At 42.7% G+C, this 20,616-nt stretch overlaps 1 protein-coding gene across 1 annotated transcript in view; it reads left to right on the forward strand.

Moving 5' to 3' along the window:
• AGBL4 (AGBL carboxypeptidase 4) overlaps positions 1-20,616 on the forward strand; it is an 870,267-nt gene that overhangs the window by 768,975 nt on the left and 80,676 nt on the right. The window contains exon 10 of the mRNA XM_059853862.1: positions 10,957-11,109. Coding sequence (XP_059709845.1) covers positions 10,957-11,109 — 153 coding nt within the window. The remainder of the gene's footprint in view (positions 1-10,956; positions 11,110-20,616) is intronic.

Here is a 20,616-nt window from a genome sequence, read left to right on the forward strand (position 1 = left end):
AAGGGATAAAGAATTGAAATCTGTTGGCAGGTAGTTGCTATAAAAATGCCTATCCTTCCTGCTTCTTATTACAGACCAATATTCAGCAAATGAAGAGTGTCTGAGAAAGTTAATGATGACAGGATCAGGTTCCAACCATCAGAGACAGCAGCAACCTCCTTCCTTCAGAGAAATCCAAAGTTAAAGTACAGCTCTGGACTTTCTGCAACTCTCAGCGTGGTGTGTGGGAGTGTGGAGGGGAGGAAACTGTCAGGGAAATTATGGAAAAACACAGCAGGTTCACCAAAAGTTTGCTTTGCCCATGAGTTGTCTGCCAAAGTTTTGTGCAAGACTTTGCTGCTTGGAGTGGAGTTGGTTTCTGCCTTGCTGTGTGGTCTGTTGTTGCAATAAGAGAGCAAACCTTGTTTTCTCACTTTCATCCTCCTGATTCTCTTCTCCAGCCCACTGCAGAGGGAGTGAGTGGCTCTGTGGGGCTTATCTGCCTGGGAGGGTTAAATCACAAGATTTTTGTTCACAATGCTCAACCTGAAAACCATCAGTGATGATGGAACATATAAGAGAGCAAGGATTAAATGTTGCTCTGATTTATTTACAGTTCAGAGCAAATTTTTTGTTGTCCATTACAGAGAGCTGTAACAGAAACAGAGGAGAAGGATGAAAACAAGTTCAGAATATTTGTACTTAAAGATGCATTTTTACACACTGGCATCCTTATAAAGGTGAATATATGAACATATAGAGGAAAAAGCATACAGAAACGGCCTAAATCTCTAACCATTGATCATGTGGGTCAGCTGCTGCTGTCTAGGGTGGGAAATATTCTTCTTCTGAGTCCTACCAATCCTTTGTTAGGTATGCCCTGGTGGGTCCTCTTGAGATTGTCACTTAGTTTCTACAGCACTGTGCTGAATCTTGAGTCCCCTCATCTTCTGCAAGAACTGAATATTCTTTCTGTTTGAAATAATAAAAAATAGTAGTCCCCAGGATGTGCTTGCAGGAGAGACATTGTTTTTGAGATGTTGTGACTCTTCTTATAGTCACAGTCAGCTGCCCTGCTCTTTGGTCTGACAGGAGGAGCACAGGGTGGCATTATTGCCTGCAGTAATACCACAGAACCACAGAATGCTTTGGGCTGAAAGGAACCTTAAATATCACCTTGTTCCTGTACCCTGCCACGAGCAGGGACACCTTCCACTGGACCAGGTTGCTCAGGGCCCCATCCAACCTGGCCTTGGACACTCCCAGGGATGGGGCATCCACAGCATCTCTGGGCAACCTGTGCCAGGGCCTCACCACCCTAATAGTAAAGAATTTTTATCTAGTATCTAATCAAAACCTGCCCTCCCAGTTTGAACCATTCTCCCTTGTCCCTGCACTACATGTCCTTGTCTAAAGTCCCTCTCCAGCTTTCTTGCCACCCTAGGGAAGTACTGGAAGGTGCTCTAAGTCCTCCCTGGAGGCTTTCCTTCTCCAGGCTGAGCAAGCCCAGTTCTCTCAGCCTGTCTTTATAGGAGAGGTACTCCATCCCTCTGAGCATCTTCATGGTCTCCTCTGGGCTTGCTCCAGCAGTTCTGTGTCATTTTTATGTTGGGGGTCCCAGAACTGTACAGAGCACTCCAGGTGAGGTGTCAAGAGCAGGGTACAGGGGAAGAATCACCTCCCTTGACTGCTGGCCACACTGCTTTTGGTGCAGCCCAGCACACCTCTTGGCCAAGTAGGAGTAGGGGAATTTTGGAGAAAAAACTTTCATATAGAACTGATGCTGATAAAATGCCCTGGATTTCCAGGCATGATATGTTGTGCTTTCAGTTGTAACAGCAGACCCTTCCAAAATGTGCATTACATTTTAGCTTTTATAGCACTGTGCAGACCATAAATACTGCTAGATGTAAAGCTCAGAGAAAACATCCCACAGTTTGGTACAAAATGTTATGCTGAGCTGTCTCTGGGTAGGACAAAGCCAAGAAAACCTTTCTTCCCATTGTGGATGAATCATGGTTCAGCAAGACAACACCGGGGTCAGTTCTGTTTGGTATTTGCATGCTGTCCCTCCCCTCAGCATTGATGTCTGCTGCAGAGTCCCTAATCTCTTTTGGTGTGGATGTGTTCCTGTTTATCAGCTCTCACTTTTATCTCTTCCTCGATGTGCTGGCTGCTCACCCTGAGCACGGGGAAGGAACAGAAAGGCTCAGCCTGCAAGGGAGCAGTGAGAACAAGACCATGGACAGCTCCTGCCTGTGGCTAGGCTGGGCCAGGAGGGTGAGCAGAAAGAGTTGGTTTGGCTTTCAGCAGTCAGTCCCCTGGTCAAGCATGAGCACAATGCCCATGCACAGCCTTCCTGTCTTCTCAAGCAAATGGAGGCCCACCATTTCCCTGAGTGACACAGGCAGTGCTGTTCCCTCCCACCTGACTGAGCAGGTGTGCAGTTCCACCCAGGTATGGCTTTTGGCTTCTTGCTCCACGCAGGTCTATGTAAAATAAAAACAACCCTTACAGTTGTCTAAAAGGTCCAACTAATCCAGCTTTCTGGATAGGTGGGAAAATGTGGGATCTTCTTTAAAATAATTTACATCTGTAAAATGGACCTTTACCTTTGATGTCCTCTTACAGTTCTCACTGTTTTAGGGCTTGTTGAGCTGAAAGCTTTATATAGATCAGGACCTTCCTCAGAGTAATTTGTCTACTCTCTTGTTAGAGATTGAGTTTTAACTGTAGAAATACACATACTTCTCATCATCAATCAACACTTCACCTTTTTAAGAACTACAAAAGTCTTGTTCTGCAGCATAAATTAAGGTGTAATTGGAAGATAAAAATGGTGATGCTGCTGATCAAACCCAAGGTCTATATGGCTCAAAATCTTATTGCAGATGCTAAGGAATTGACTAAGAAGAGAGCAAGACTTCTGATAATGTGTAATGTGGGATTTAATGTTCAAGGAGTTGTGTTCACTGCTTGGAGTGTAATAACATAATTTTTCTTTGAATTTGTCTCATTGATCTTTCTGTTCACCTGTGTTTTGGCCAAAGTCTGGTGGCAGTGAGAGCTGCAGTATAAGCTAATTTTAAAAACACTTCATTTTTTTGCCTTTGGTCTTCTGCCTGATGGCTTTATATTCTGCCAGCTGCTACTTATTTAGTAAGAAATAGTGAATAATGATATATATTATTTGAGAGACTATAGAGAAACTGGTAGTTAAAGAGTTTGATTTGCCTACACACAATTTGTCCAACTGCAAGAGTTCCTAGGAAATTAGGGGACAGGGAGCCATAACTCCTAGCCATTGTTTTTAGTCTACCACTCTTTGCCTTTGTAATTAGAGGAGAAGCAGGCAATGTCTTTGGGCCTTATTTATGTACTTGTAAAGTCTGTGCTCCTTGGTTCAAGGGTTCTGCAGAGGTATAATTAAAAGTTAGTGGTAAAACACAAAGCTATTAATACTGCTATGAAGTGAATAGCTGAACAGGAATTCTTGACCTTAATATAGTTGCAGGCATATAAGCAGCAATTAATGATGCCTGAAGATATTAAATGGCTTGTGTATTGTCACACAGCAAGCAAGTTGCTGTCCAAGGAACAGCACCAAGGCGTGCTAAAACCTTCAATACAGCCACTGGGAGCATTTCAGCTGGGAGAACCTTCACAACCAGACCAGAGCTAAATTTAATTATCCAGTGAAAACATGGTCATTTAGATATTTCTGTTTCATAACCTAATTTTCTTGCTTTAATTATGAGAGAATAAGTAACAGTTACTGCCTCAGCTTCTCTCTGCCTTTCCTTTACTCTCTCTTTCCCTCTTGCTTGCTTTCTTTTATTCTCTCTTTTATTCTCTTTTATAGTAGGATTTCTTCCCTCTTCTAAAAAGCTCTTGATTCTTTTGCCACTTATCTTTTCTGAAGAGCCCTCTTTCAGTAGAGCCAATGCTGCTCAGTAGCAGAGGAGTGAGCAAGGTAGGATTTCTAAAGCAGTTTCTAATTAGTCCTGTTTCTAATTCTAATTTCTAAATTGTTCTGTGGGTCATCTGCTGGTAATACACAAGTGGGCAGAGATAGGTAGAGCCCAGTAAAACCAGCAAAGTTTGGGGTGAGGTAGTGCCCCAAGACCCTGTTCAGTCCCACTGCCTTTTTTTTTTTTTTTTTCCTAATAATTCAGGGAAGGAAAGATTTCAGAAATTGTGAATGTCAAAAACCAATGGTGCTGAGTGTATGTGCACATTTGCTTCATATGAGGGACAGAGGAAGGAGGAGGCAGAACAAGCACTGTCCTTCTTCAGACTCACACTTCTAGTTTTGGCTTGAGGTCAGACCCTAAATCCATAAGAGTATATTTTCTGGTCATAATCATTTAGGGTAAAAATTATACAAGAATTGTCCATGCAGCTGAGCCAAAAGTCTTGCCTAAACTTGATCTGGGTCTTAACATTGTCTCTTTGGACCCTCTCTAATTTAATATGCATTTGAACAGCAGTGGCTTCTTGATAGAGCCTTTCACCTCCAGGTCACCCTTTCAAATCCAATTCAGGCCTGTCATGACCAAATGTTGCTGCCATCTGACGGCTCTTCTGTGTCCTGTGTGAATTGCTGGCTTCAGTCCAGGGGCTGGAGGACAGGTGCCTGAATGCAAAACCTGCCAGAGCTGACATTAACTGGACATCTCTGCAGAGGGGTCAGAGCGAATCGGCCCCGCAGATGAATTAACACTTCACTTGCACACACTGTGATGCTTTATATCTTCAAAAGTGCTTTCCAAACGTCAGCTAATCCTCAGGAGGTGTTGTTATGTGCACTGGCAGGTGAGAGAAGCGAGCAGATAACAAGCCAGGATCAGAATATGCATGTTGCTGACCTCCCACTCTGAGGCCAGCACTCTGAGTTTAGCTCCTTTTGGGGCCACTGATGGGCACACCAGAGTAGGGTTCAGGTTCCTGTTCTTCTGTGGATAAAAGCATCCCTTACTTTTTAAGGCAGGCAGGAAAGCAGTACTGATGGGCTTCCATCCTTTTGCTGAACCACAGACAAGCAGAAGTCTCTTCTCCATCCACTTTGAGGCTCTAGGGAGTCATGCCAGGTTACTCCTGCCATCAAGAGGCATCATTATTTATCATTATTTGCCATGAAACAGGGTTGGTAAATAGTTACTTATGAATAGCAATTGGCTTGGAGTGGTTCATTCTGAGAGACAACAGCTCCTGGAATATCACTGAAACGTTCTGAAAAAAATGCTTGAAGTGTTGTGAAGAGTTGCTGGAAGGTCATGCAGAGTTAGTGGCACATCAGTGTTGGCAAGCTGCTTCTGCAGGGACACTTAAAAGGCATTGTCAGACTGCAAAGGTGTCTACAGAAAAAGCAAAATTGTCTTTTGTGCTTCATACCAGTGAGAACAAGAGTGGTTCTAAACTGGCATGTTCCTTTCTCTGAAAGCAAGAGGAGGAAACCTTTTTTCCTTGGGGTTTTTTAAAAATAGTAACTCCCTTTCCTACTATTAATTTCTTGTGTAAATAATTGCTGTCGTTGCCATGGTGTTTACAGAGGTGAATGAGCAGGTGGTCTGTGAGATGATGAATGGAAGGAGAAAGATGTTGTCCCTATGGTTACAAAAGGGGAGTGATACAAGTCTGAAATAGTGCCTCTGATAAGGTGTGGCTTGCCTTGTCTGAAGAAACTGAGGATGATTCTCAAGTACTAACTTGTCAAAGGTTATGTAAAGGATAGCAGAGGAAAACATGGAAGAATTTAATGCTTTTTTGGGGTGGTGGGGGAAATATGGGGAGAAGGAAGAGCTAAGAAAAGTAATTTGGGTATATCCATCTTACCAGGCATCCAAATGCAGGCATTTTAAGCTTGAAAATGTGTGTACCATATCCAGGCAGTTTGAATCCCACCTCATGCTCCTGTGGAAAGCCTGAAGGAGACAAGTGTCACACATCTCCAAGGAGCAATTCAAAGCACCAGGCACAATTCAAGGGGGCTGAAAGGAGAAGGAGCGGTGCCTTGAAGCTGAGTGTGGACTGCTGGCCATGTGATGCTGAATGCTCAGTTTTCCTTCATTTTCCTGAGGAGCACATTGTGCTCCTGTGTTTTCTGGTGTCACCACTGTAAGCACTGCCAAAATAGCTAATCCTGAGGTAAGAATGTGCTTATGTCAAAAGGGGTGTCTTAGAGACACGTGCAAAATTTTCTTTTGAGGGATTCTTTTGAGGATTTTTTTCTTCAGACAGATACCTGAGGAAGCATCAAAGGAGCCATTCTTCTGGGAATTTCTGAATGTCTTCTGAATGAAAAGGGGCAAACTCCATTTGCTGAGCCAGCTGTTGAATGTCATTTACTCCAAACAGTGGTTTAGCAGCAAGAGCACAAAGTCTGCCCGGAGGCTGCTCCCTTCCTTGCAACAAACTACAGTCCATGGTTTTAGGAGCTTGTATAAAACATTGCAAGGAGTTTATCCCATCCCCTATATGAAATATTGGAGTGGAGAAGGCTTTTGGATGCCTCTCTCTCTAAACCAATTGCTATGCCCAAGAATTAATAAAATCCATATTGAAGTGACAGCTGGTGGACAGAGCTGGCTTCTTCCTGCATCACTTGTCTCTCTAGTGGCTCATGTTCTGGGCTCAGTGCACATTTATCCTTTTATTACAGCATTTACTGACTTCTATTTATTTATTTATTAAACCTCTGTTTTCTTAAGACTCGTAATTGCACTGTTCAAAGTCTAAGTTTGGTCACATCAGCACTGGTTATTAACATAGTTCTTTCCTTACTCTTTAATTGCTGACGTTCCAAAAAGCATTCAGTGAAGGAAATAAAAATGCAGACAAGTGAGAATATATTTTCTCAAAACTTTCTGTGCCATCATGGACCAGCTTCTATACTACTTTAACTATTTCCTCTCTTGACAATGCAAGTTCTTTTTCTTAATTCATCATTTCTTTCATTTTCACCACGCCTTAATTTATATGTACATTTCTCAAGCTGACAGAAACTTCAGACTGACTCAGTGGGAAAATGCATGTCCCACCAGCAGGGATTGAAATGAACTTTAGAGCAGAAATTCATTTGCTTGTTTATTTATGCTATGTTTATATGGTAAGTGGCAAGAAAAGATAAAAACCATTCTTTTCAAGGGAGAGAATCTTTTCTTTCCAAAGAGGGGTTCAATCATTGTCTCTGTCAGTCTAGTAAGTGATTTCTGTTTTGAGACTCAGAGGAAAGAAAGAACAAGTCTGCCTTTGTTTTCTGGAGCTCTGTAACCTGGGTCATCCAGGTAATTACAGCTTTACTTAAGAAACAGTGTGAGAGAGGAAAACTCTGCCACTGCTTGTAAGCACAAAGAAAAGGCACTTGAGAGAATTAAATTGCATGATGACTTTTATAAGGCATCTGAATCATTTTGCATTCTACCTTTAAAGCAGAAAATGATGAGTTTAATATCATATTGTAAGATGTAACTGGTAAGTCTCTCAGAAGACAGCTGTGGCATCCAGAGCTGTTTGAGCCTAGTCAATCATTATTTTCTGCATAAAGAAAATGTGAATATGAGACTTTGAATCACTTCTGAATTTATTCCCCCTCTCACTTGCAGGTGCTGCAGCAAGAGAAGCCCTGATGGGGGTGGGTTGTGGTGTGTAGATACTGGCAGACACCCCTGGGGTATGGCAGCAGAGAGCAGTGGGTTAAGTGTGTTTGCATATGCTCATGTAAATGCAAACTTATGTTTATTTACTTCATTCTCCCATTTAAGTTCTCCTGTCTCCAAGAGCAACAATTTCAGGAGGTCACTTCTCTGCTGACTTTGCTGAAATTGCCATCAGTAGGTGACATTATATATTCCATAAAATGTTAATTCTGTGATCCTACCTGAATTGCTGGAGATTAGTAATTATGTCAAAATCTTCCAGAGAACCTCACCTGAAATATAAAACTTTATTCCCCTGCTTAAATTTGCAGTGTGGCAGTGGGGGAAACAGTTCCTACATGTAAACCACCTGTGAATATCTATGACTCTAAAGAGGAAGCAGAAATACCATTATTGTTCAGGAGCATAGCATAATTCTTGTGAAGCTTGAGTGCCAACAAATTGTCTGCTGCTTGGCTTACCACTTGAGGCATGAGGTGGCAAACTTTTCATGTCCTAGTGGCTGTTATTGTCCATTTTAAGGCCACAATAACTTGGTGTCTGAGAATAAAAGGACTTTTTCCATTAGAAACTCATGTGTTTTATCAACAATGCACTGAATTATTTTGCTCTGTAATGGAGAAGGCTGAACATGTTTCCCTTTGATAAAGTAATGAATGTGAGGAGGAGAAATGTGAACCACTGAAATGCTGTTCTGCTCACACACAGCAGTGTCTGGAAGTAGTACATCTAACTGGCAATTATTCTAGCAGTGTTTAAAAACATGCTGAATAGGATGGACAGTTGCAAGTTTGGACTAAATTTAGTGCACAGGAATGTGTGAAATAGAGATTTTTATGCATTCAGTTGGAGGCTAAGGAACAAAGACCAGAAAAAAAACCCAGTTGAATAATCATTGTGAGATAACTTAAGAAATTTCATTTTAATTGTCTTGAAATGGATCTTTTTGAACACTTATTTGGGTGATGAGCTACCTGTTTAATGTCACAGCTTCCAAATAAGGGATCTGGAAGCTTAATCTTTAAGTGAAGGGTTCTGAACAGGTCCAGATCTGTGAAGGACACTTTTCCCTCACAAATAACCATTGCAACCAGATTATTTGAAAATGGCTTTGGTGAGAAAAAAGATCTGCAAGGAAATCTCAGCACACCAGGACACTTTCTAATATTCTCTGTGATACTTCTACCAACAATTTTTTTGAGTGAAGGTCCTAGGAGAGTTTAAAAAATACTCCAGTAACACCGTGTTAGACTGGATAACTTGATAATTGAATACTAAGCTGAGGCTCAGGTCACTCATGTTCTGCAGGTGAATTTCCTGCTGGATAGCCTGTGGAAAATTATTTTAGTAATCTGTGCCTCTGCATCTCTGTTTGTGGCCACCCTCTTTTGGAAACAATTTGAAAACTATGAATGAATAAGTACACCATGGCACACCACAAATCCTGCAGTTTCCACCAGCAATTTTATTTGTCTTAAGTCACAAGTTATTCTAGTCCATTGTTATATTTCTCATTGTGCTTCTCGATTATTTTATGTCAGTAACCATGTTCCTATAAAGAATTCTGTCTGGTTGTTCTAAAATAAGTATGACTTAGGTCATTGACTTCTGTGTGAAGGACATTCATGCTTTACAAACACCCAGTTTAACTAGATTATCTGCTCACTTCATCAAATCACTGTTTTGAGACTCTACAAGATGTTCTGTTTTATGGTGATATGCCAGTGTGCATCTGATCTCATCAAATTCTGTTTGTGATGGGGAAATTATCTCATGGAAATAGTATTACTTAATCTTGGTTTTTAATTTCTGTATGCTTGGAGAGGAAGAAAATCCTGTGTGGTGTTTCATCCTGTCAATGCTAATCTTTCTCCTCAGTGCTGTATCTCCAAATAGCAGATGTGTGCTTTATTGCAGGGCTGGTCCTCTATAGCACAGCAGAATGTTTTGGCAGGAGCAAACAATTTATTGTATTAGAGTCAAACACAATCAAGTGTTCCCTTTCCTATGAAGCATGGTCAGATATTGATATTGCATTAGCTAACATTTTAACATAGCAGAGGCTTTATAAGATGCATTATTACTCTCTCTAGGCTGTTTAATTAAACAGTTGCTGTGTATTATACACTGGTTTTCTGCCAGGGGAAAGTAAATCTGTATTATATTAGTGTCACATACCAAATGATGCTCTCCCTCCATCAGAGGCTCTAGAAGAGCTGACACTGTTGTCACATGAACTGCCCTGCCCAGCCTGCCTTCCTGTCACACTGCAGTGTCCCCTAGCTCAGTGCTGCCCAGCAAGCTCTGTGTGCAGGAGAGACCTAGGGCTGCAGAGCTCCCTGATGTGTTTCAGCACAGGGAGAAGCATCATGAGCCAGCAGAGCTCTTCTCCATCCCTCTGTTGAGGCAGGGACATCTGAGATCTGGGCACCAGGACAGCCCCCATGGCCCCATGCTGGCCAGGTGACAGGGATGGGCTTGTCCTGTCATTTGTTCAGGTCCAGAAGTTGTAGGAGTTTGGGGAATCTGGGTGATTCTGTGGCATCTGATCTGATATCACTCTTTAGTGTTGGACAGTGCTGCTGATGGCACTGTGTGTAGGGATCCAGGTGAACATTCCCCCTTTCCCACTGGTGCCATGGGAAGGGTGTGGGCAGAGCAGGCACTTCTGTGCTAGGGAGTCCTGCTGTCTTCTTTTAAAGCAAGAGCTGGTGCAGAATCCTGCACAAGCAGAGAGGTATTCCAGACACTTACTTTGGAGAGTTTTTCTGTTGAGTTACTGCTGGAAAGGAGAGGAAGGCAAAACATTTGCAGTATTTCTCCTTATACACAAGAAATAAACTGCACAGAAAATACTGGAGTCTTTTTACACAATTTTGAGCCTGTTTCACCTGGCAGAAGGGAACATCTACATAATTCAATGCAGAACTGTGCAGAGATGGCAAAGCTATGCCCAAGTAATGGTGCTCTAGAACTGGAAGGTGCACATTTTTATCACTGGCAGTAAGCCCTGTATCACAATGAAGGATGGTTTGGCTCCATTTTGCACAGTGTCCTGTGCAGAATGTACCAACATTCTCAAAAAAAAAAAGGTAAAGAAATGTCTGTCATGGTCCTTTGTTGTATTTCACATGCCCCCACAGAGAGGCAGGAATGGCTGTGTGCATCACAGTGAGATCTCCAGCGTGGCTCCTTGATGCTGGCACCATGGATGGGCTCAAAAATGGCAGGACTGGATTTATGGGAGGCTTCACCTGCATAACTCAGTTATGATTTATCTCGTGCTGAATGTTTTGTTTTTGTTGTTTTCCCTCAACAGAAGATTAACCTGGAGTTCTATATCGACATCCATGCCCACTCCACCATGATGAATGGCTTCATGTATGGGAACATCTTTGAGGATGAGGAAAGATTTCAGAGACAGGCTGTTTTTCCCAAGCTACTCTGTCAGAATGCTGAAGACTTCTCTTATGTAAGTCAGTTTTCCTTAATTTTTTTCCCTAGTTTTTTTTTTTTTTTTTTTTTCGTTTATGATAAATCTCTGGCTTTATTTTGATTGAGTGAATTTTATTTCAGTGTGAATAAAAGCTTACTTAAATTTTTATTTAATTAGCTACCATCTTCCCTCTTAAACTTACCTTATCCAGCAGTGATAAGTTGTGATCTTATATATGTCATGGGACACATGAACAAAAGCAGGTTTTTCATCTTCTGTTTAATAACCTTTGGTTCTGAATCACTGGCACACCCTGTTTGTCTCAGATCCTTTGTCTTTTGATCAGCTAGGTCAACATTATTGTTCCAATGCTTATATTAATTTGTCAAAGATTTTACTTGTATACTCCAAATAATAATATGCCAGCAAATAGAAATAAAATTACTTAGCTTGAAAGAAAAGGTTGGATAACATCTGTTGAAAGCTGTGGCAAAGGGAATGTACAGTTTTGAAATTCTTTGATAGAAAACTGTTCTGCAAGAGGATTTTCAATTGCCCAATAGCTTGGAGAGTGGGAAAGGAGAAGTTGGGTTCAAGGAACAGCTTGTTCTTACCCTCAGTGATTGAGTTTCTGGTCTGCACCTGGTTGTTTCAAAAACACATTAGGGGTAAGGGGCATTCACAGATCATAGCAATGAAAACCTTGACAGGAGTTTAGAGATTCTGTGCTCAAGTGTGGGATTTCTCTCTGCTGCTGTGGGAGATTAAGTGTTCCTCTTTGCACAAGCCTTGCTTGACAAAGGGAAAATCTTTGAGAAGATGATGCAGGAAGTAGAAGCCAATAGCTAAATAAACAGCACAGTCTCTCCCTTTTGACTCTTGAGCAGAGTTCCACCCAGGTGCTACTGGTGCTGGGTGCATTCAGCGTCCCCCTGACATCCCACTGGTCTCTTGAGGCTGGAAGCTTTCTCCCTGCCATCCCTCCAGGCCATTCTTCCCAGGGCAGCTGAGCAGACAGAAGTGTTGGAAAAAGGGGCAGCCACGAAGTGTCTGACGTGTGTGAAGTGACCATGTGTCCCCAAGTAGGAAGGTCTGTTTTCTGGTTTCCAGCCTCCAGCCATGCCAGCCATGTGGGTTATGTGACTCATTGGAAATATCAGGTGAAGAGAGGAAAGGAATCCAAAATGGGGGGAAAATGTGCTGAAGGTTTAAAATAGTGTATGTAAATATGCCCTACTGCCTGCTCAAAGGGAAGGGGGGAAGTGCATCGTTAACATTACCAGGCTGGTGTTTGAAAGTGTGGGAATGGACCACTGTTGTTACTAATGAATTTTCCAAAGCTTCAGGAGGTCTCATTTACATTGTATGCTGCTGCGGCCATTTGTTGGGATTATAATACTTCAACAGCAGCACTTCAAGTGAAAACTGGCGGCTGCATGAAGTGTTGTCCATAATTGACTAGCTCCATGTCTTCACACAGCACAGAGACAATGTTCCATTATGTTATCCATTGACAGTATCATTGAAAAGATTACTCTCCTTAAAGCATCTGTCAACCTTGATTGATTTACAAGGGACAAAGCGCTGAAAAGGTTTGAAGTGCGGGTACAATTTTTGCCACCGTTTAGCATACATAATGGTTCTCCTTTGATGTCAAAAGCTCATCTTCTATTAATAATGCAGAGGGCTTTTGAATGCAGGCTACTTGTATGGAGTTCCACACTAATAACCTACTTGCTGTGAAATGGGATTCACTTTGGAGAAGCAGTCATTTGGGTTTTACATGTTCGGAATGAATCCCAACTCAAAGGGATTTCTTTCAGCGCTCTGCGTGATTGCAGCTGAGCCCGGCACGGGTTAGGGAAGGCAGGCAAATCCTCCTCTGCTCCTCCAGCCAAGAATCTGGCAGGAATCACACAGCCAGATGCAAAGGAGCATGAACAACAAGCCTGAGATGATGCGATCAAATGCCTTGTGCCGTTTCGTCTGGCAACCTTCTATTAATATACTTTAGAGTGCATTTCATGCCTGGGCTGCTTTCTTCACCTGTCATTTCCAATAGGCCTTTTTATTGAAATGACAGTATCCAGGGGAGGTTGATGATTAGAGTAGGGGATGGATCGGGGATTTGTACCCACACGCCTGTTACAGGACCCAAGGAGAGTCACCCAGTGTCTCTGTGCCCTGTCTGTTGGGCAGAACTTGTGACCCCACAGCTCTCTGGAAGGCTGACTGTGGTTCAGAGGCATAAGTTGTGAAAGGGACCAGAAATTCCTCATTTGTACATGACTTCAGAAAACAGAGGCCTGCCTTTGGTTTTGCAGTCAGCATGTGAAAAGGAAAGTGGAAGAAGGGCTAGGATGTTTTGCTCCCATATAAATACATGAGACATTCTTGGGCAGCTGCCTGGGCAAAAGGCACAAAATCTGTAAGGAAAACATTTTATATTTTCAATGTTTAAGAAGGATATTTTTAAACACTGGGGAGTAAATGTAATCCATATGAAAGCTCTGACAGTGAAAGCTGGCATGCTCTTTTGAAAGGCTGACTCACTGTGTTTTAGGAGCAGCTGTTGACACCATGTCTGAGGGCATTACACATCAGCCATGGCTTGGAGTAGTTGCAGTTTTTGTAGGGATGTTCTTCGTTTGACCTCTCTTGTTTGGGAGACTGGATTAGTCATAAGGACCAGACATGAGCATTTGAGCATTTCAAGAACCTGCTAGTCTTAGAGGTGGATAACTTTGACCTCTGTGACAGTATGAGAGGAGACCATCTGTTCTCTCTGGTTCATTTAAAAGAAACAACTGCAGCCATTCTTGGGTGGCTTTATCACTTTGCAAGGATTGCTTTTCTTTTCAGTTAAAGGATAAAGACCAGCAAGAGGTATTTGGCCTGATCCAGTCAGTTTGGTTTCTTTTTTTTTTTTTTTCCTTTAGACTGTGAACTGGTGGCACTTGGGATAAATTTGAGTTCTCATTTAGTTTTCTTGTATTCATCCTCCCAGCAGAGAACCTTCCTTATAAACACTGCTTGACCTTTGTGTGCCAGGGTTAGCCAAAGAGCCTGATAAAAACTGGGGGTCCCATTATGCTGAGTAACTGCTGAGGAGCTTCACAACCCTAAAAGCTTCCAGTCATGCTGAGAAAGAGATAACAAGTGAGTGGGAAATAATTTGCTTGAAGAAATTGGAGAATAAACTTGGATGTCCCAAGTGCAGTCTTGTTTCTTTGTCAGCAGTTCCCTGTTTTGTATCATGCTCACACTCAAGAGTGAAGTCTCTAGACAGCAACCCACCAAGTTTCCTTTAGGGAAGCATGTTGTTTACTCCAATGCCATAACACTGTCACCTAAAACATATTTTAGAGACTCTCATTGTCTCAGCAATATGAGAAGATGCAGATATGGAATGATTTTCACTAGTACTTTCTGTGGTGGTGTTTTGTTCAGTTGTTTTTGGTGTTTTTTTTTTTTTATTTTTAGTTTGGATATCAATTACAGAGCAACAAAGACAAATATTTTAATCTCTTTATATCTTCTGCCCGACTTTCTTTGATCCATAAACTCCAGGTCTGCTCTTCTCATTTTCACAGCATCCCCCCATCCAAGCTTTCTTAGGGAAGATGTGTTTGTTCCAGCAAACCTCCTCCATTCTAGGGCAGCCTCTCTGGGCTGTTATGTTTTACCCTGGCTGCATACTTCCCTCTGAAGGCAGTGGTGGTGCAAGTGCTTGAGGCAGTAATATGAGCACTGAATGATCACATCCATATAATCTGTTCTGAAATAGAAAACCCAGCTCATATATGGCTGGACAAGGAAGAGAAAGCAGTAGAAAAGTTGTCTGGAATTTATCCTGGAGTAAAATCCATACTCTCTTGCATCACCTCTTCCTAAGTGCCCCTCTGCTGTTTTGGTAAAAAAAGACTCTTCTCCCAGAAAGGCAAAAGCTGCTGTGTTCAGGTAGGTTTTGTTAACATCATGCAAGCTTAACAGATCTACTCAGAAATCTCTTAAAACCTGAGCACAACAAATGATCCTGCCTCTTTTTTGTAGTCTTGTACCAAGGCATATCCAGGAAGACAAATACAGCCATTATATGCTTTAGCACCCCTCTGGGATGCATTTCTGCTTGCTGCTTCTTGGACGTGCTGCTCCATAAATTTATTTATTTATTTATTTATTTATTTATTTATTTAATTCTGGAGGCTGGGTGAGCCAAGACAGGAAATGTGTTTCTGGTGGCACAGGGAGCAGACTGTAAAGTCTGTCCTTCTCAGTGTTACAGGCTTTGGTCTCACAATGACTCTGCCTTTTGGAGAGCCTCAGTGAAATGAAACTGTTCCATTATGTTGTGCTGCACCAGTTCACCCCTCCTTGTATACAGAGGATTGAATTTGTATTGAAAAGAAAAGGAGGGGGGGGGGAAGTGTTGGAAGAAATGGATTTTCTTTCAGTACCTCCTTGCCTTGTTGTTTGTGCATATAGGAGTCGACAGCCCCTTCTCCATCCCCACACAGGTAGAAATTTAGAATGTACCCAGAAGAAACAGGTTTTCATAGCAATTTTATGGTTTATTTTCAAAGACCAACATTATTCTTACCTAATGTCAACCTGCTGGGAGCAGGTGACAGCCTCCCAGAGCAGCAGCAGTGAAAGGAGCTGCTGTAGGTTCTCCTGCAAGCTGCCTCTCGTGCAGAGCACCACAGATTCCCTCAGATGGGACAATCTGTGCTGTGAAGGAAGGGCAGGAAGGTAGCTAAGAACTGGAAACTTGTCCCCCTAGCAGGATATCTTTGTTTATTACCCTTTTAACCACATGATATTTTAATGTATGTAGAATACACCTCTGGCTCAGAGAATTGCCCTGGAGCAGAGAGAGAGCCAAGAAGGAGTGTGAGCAATGAGCTGCGCTGGGTTGCCCTGGGAGCAGCATCCTGTCCCACCTCAGGAAGGTTGTGATCCCCTGATTTAGGCCTGCAAGTGAGGAGAGCTCTGCCATGGAGAAAACCACTTTTCCTGCAAACTATTCAAAGCAACTGGGTGCATGATGGCTGTATTTTCCTTTTTGCTTCTCATTGTCCTAGTTTTCTGTCATTTGTATAAATGATTATGAAAGCACTCCCAGGAGACCACGCTCACACTCATAAAAGTATTGTAAAGAGAAGCATTGCAGGCTATTGCTAGAGGCTATTTTATTGTATATTTTGAGGAAATGTCTCGTTTTCTACTGACAAATGGAGAAAGTGAGAACTCCAGAGACTTGAGTTATTTTCTAAACAGTGTGATTATTCTGTAGAGCTTAGCCTAGGAAATGGCACCATTGGCATCTTTGGGGGGAGGAGGTGCTCTGAGAAGCAGAGGCTGCTGTTAGTAAAAAAACAGGGGGAAAAGCAAGCCTTTCCTTCATTATTAACCTGACACATTTTCAGATCCCCTCTTTGTGTGCATCACTGGTCACAGCCTGGGTGGGCTCCTAAAAGGGACAGAAGTTCCAGCCTAACTCTGGGTAACGGGTGACAGGATAATGTTTGAGGAGGTGACATTGTCACTTGTGGTCAAGTGAGCTTGAGGTGATGGGGAGATGCAGGCTCACTAAAGGAGGAGCTGAGAGGACCTGAGGAAGGATGTTTTGGGATATACCCTCTGGGTGGGTGTGTGTGTTCAGGATGGCAGATCCAGTAACAAGGAACTCTGAGGTTTGCTTTGAGGATGGGGTGGAGTCTGCCTCCTCCTCTTGTTCTTTCCAGGTAGGCTGTGATGGGCTGCCCAGCTCTGTAGGAAAACCCTTGCCTGGCTCAGTGAAGGTCTCAGGCCATCTCCACCCTGCAGGTGCTGTTTAAGGAGCTGTTTCAGCTGGTTTGATTTGGATTCCAGTCGTGTTAGCTGCTGTGCTAAAGCCAGCAAACTCAGTAAACAACTTCAGAGCTGTAGCACCAGGGGAGGTGGGAGCTGGGAGTACAACCAGTTGAGGGGCACGTGGGGAAGGATTCTGGGGGATGGGAAATGCAGGCCAAATCCCTGCACTGGTGCTGGTCCAAGGTGCAGAGACCTCCATCAGTCCTGGAGCTGTACAGCAGAGCACAGGCACTAATGAGCAGTAAAAAGTGCAGCTATTGTACTTCTCACAGGTGAACAGCTGAAACCCTGAAGCGTGAGAGCCTGTTTCTTTTCTAGCTGCAGAATTTCTTTAAAAATAAAAAAGAACTTAATTTGGTACTTTTGGTCTTGAGGCATAAACTGAGAGCTTATAAAGCTCCCTCCTCCCAACCTCTCTCCTAATGACCATGCAAATATGTGTTTTTATCAGGAAACTTAAGCAGGCATGACTGAAGGACACTTGGGAGGGGGAAAGATCTGGTATTTCTGCTCTGCACATTAGAGGGATAATGAAGCCCCTCGGGGAGCAGATGTGTGTGTGGTGACAAGGTACCTTTAAACTGTTATTTCTCTGAGGAGAATTGCACTTTAAAGCCTGAGAATGTGGTGCTAGGCAGGTTGTGTTCATGGTACTCCTACAACAGTGATGCTACCTCTAAGAAAAAATGATTGCTTTCCGCTGAGCAGGAGCAAGAAGGCAAAAAGAAACAGGGAGGAGAATGATTAAAAATCTTGTAGGACTTGAGGCAGTTTGGTCTTCAAGGTTCAGTTTTAGGTATTCTCACATTTTTGGTGCAGGTCAAATTATTCCAGGTCTCCTCTGCGTGCCTTTCCTCAGACTTCAGCAAATCAAATTCTAGATCAGAGAATATTCCCCAGCTAAACCCAAACTTTTCTGCCCACCTCAGTGTTTCCTACCAAGCACAGAAGTTATGGGAATGCTGTCAACTGCAGAGCCTTCTGTGAGAGTGAGTGAGCCCTATTCACAGGAATTATCAGTCCAATGTGCCTGATCCTAAGGGACCTGGAAAAGCTTCAAACAATGGAATTCCTCTTTGAAATGATCCTGAACTTTTCTAGACCTCCTCTTCCCAGATTTCAGTAGTCACAATTGGTTTTGAGATGAAATAAGTTTTCTTCCTGTGCATCAGAAACACGGCTAAGCTGCAAGGTGAGATGAATTGTGGAGTAATTTTGAGCTCTGTTCCCATCTCATCACACCTCTGCTCCCAGAATCCTCCTTCTTTGCCTGCTCCCTCCTTCAGATCAGCTGTCTGCTTTGGGGATGGATGCTGGCTGTAGCTTGTTAAATAAATTGGAAGAAGCCTGCCTGGTAGCAGCCCCCCAAATGCCATTATTTCCAAGTCTCCAGACCCAGCTGGCATGGAGTTGATGATAGTCTATGACAAAAACCACCAAAACAAATACCCAAAAACCCCCAAACCACAACAGCACATCTACTTTCCAGTCTATAAAGAGTTAAGAGAGTTAAGCTGGCTTTTGAAGTGAGAAGTTTGCTCAGTGCCTCCAGAGAAGAAAGGAGGTTAAGTTTTGTTTGTAAGACAGTTTGGCAGGGTCAAAGCAGTGACAGCTGGACACATCATGGCAGGAATCAGCTCTGTCTGTGGCAGAGATTCCAAAGCCAGAGCATTTCTGTGCCCTTTCTCAAACTTTTGCAGACTTCAATAAAGCATTCTAGAAAATGAGAGTGAGTGAGTTATGGCTGATACTGTAAAACTGCTCTCTGAGATGGATTTGACACTGCCTGGGCTCCAGTCCATTTCCCAGTGGCATGTCTATTCCTCCTTGATGACAAGTGTGCCATTCCTTTCTTTCTAGAGCACAACTTTTTTATTATCACTTTTTTTTTTTTTTTTTTTTTTTTTTTTTTTTTTTTTTTTGCCACACCAGGACACTGAGTTGAGGACTCATGGAGGTCAGACCTGCTTGGGAAAAAAACTTTTCTCTTCATCCATAAAAGCAGCATCAGCAGCCAGCTCTGGTGATGCTGTAAATGAGTCCTGATTACACTCAGCCATTGCTGGTGGTGATCACTGAAGAACATGAAACAACTTGTTTGCACAATCCCAGTTTACCCCAGTAGTAAAGTGTTTATTTCTTACCTGTAGAATGAGCAAAATGTGGGCAGTTTTACTGGGTTTGGAGTGGGCTATTTGAGGAGTAGTTAGGCTCAGCTGTGAAACACAGCTATGGAAATGGCATAGGCTGACCCAGCATATTTTTAATAGCACGTTGCAATATAAAACCATTCTCTAATTATGAATCCTCTTAGTGTTTTTGTCTCTGCTTTTCTCCAGGAAAGATTCCTAACATAATTTTATGATTTTTGAGAATGCAGTTGTACATGCTACATCCTTTTGTAGAACCCTTCCTGGACTTACATTGTCTATATAAATCAGAAACTTTAGGGAAGATCTCTTTATCCTGAGTTTCATGCAGATACTTTGTTTGTGAGGAGAAGTGATCATCTGGGAATCATTCATGTGAACACTAGAGCTCAGAGTTTTGAAGATATATGCAGTTTGCTACTTTCTTCCACAGGCACATCCATAATCAGTTGAGTTGCAGGAGATGTGAACAGCTGGTAAAAACCTCTCTCTTGAATTTCAGGAACCTCCCTGGACCTTACTATGCCAGAATTTCATCTTGCATTTTGTCAAAGCCTGTGACCAGATTTCTGCCTGGCTGGCATTTTTCTGAATGATTTTTACTTTTTTCTCTTTTCTTGCTGGGTTGGGGAAACACCTTAGGATTGGTCAGAAATTATGTGCAGTCCATACCCTGGATCCCACGTTAGGAGCCTGACATGTCTGACTTACACTGTGGTCATACCTTGCTCCTTTTTTCTTAAGGTGTTGAGCAATTTCAGAAGATGGCAAAGACTAATTCCCCAAAAAAAGTTCTGGATGAGAAGGTCCCTTTGTCCTGCCATCAGTGAAAGGTAGAATGAAGCTCCCATCCTTCACTGGCTGGACACAGCCTGCTTGGCACCAGCCTTACTGGACCACTGAGTGTCCTTACCAGCCAAGGGACAAGGATTCTGGCACTTCAACAGGTCTGACCCAGGGCCAAGATATTTTTCTGCTTTGAAATCACTCCAAAAAGAATTTACATACTTTTTTTTTTTTTCTTTCTTATTTCCTTCCACACATCTTTGCCCACTGCAATGCCTGAATAAGGTCCAGTTGGTTCACAAATGTCTCTGCACTGCCTGGCTGTTCCCTGCCATTCCCAGTAGGGAAACTGGTCCCACAGTTTGGCACACAGCACAGCATGGGGAGGAGGAATGCAGTCTGGTAGGGAGGCCTGGGGAAGCTGCCACTAATGCCTGATGTGTAGAGAGACAGTCAGCACACCTTGAGGCTCCCAAATGTGATTGAAAACTGTTTTTTTCTGGTGAATTTCTTTCCACCAGAAAGTAAGGGAATCCTTTGCTCTTCCTTCTCTGCTCTTTTAAGACTGGATTTCTTGGCAGCTTCTAGTTCTGTGGATAACTATTTGTTCACTGAATTTCCTCACACCAGCTGGGAAGCAAAGTCCTTCTGTGAGCTTTAATGTATCTGTGTGTTTTAATAATGCATTACTGTTGATTTTATACAAATATCACTATTTAAGAACTTCAAAGTCTTTGGTGTTCCCCCCACC

Source organism: Haemorhous mexicanus, chromosome 9 (assembly GCF_027477595.1).
Source record: "Haemorhous mexicanus isolate bHaeMex1 chromosome 9, bHaeMex1.pri, whole genome shotgun sequence".
NCBI classification, from domain to species: Eukaryota; Metazoa; Chordata; class Aves; order Passeriformes; family Fringillidae; genus Haemorhous; species Haemorhous mexicanus.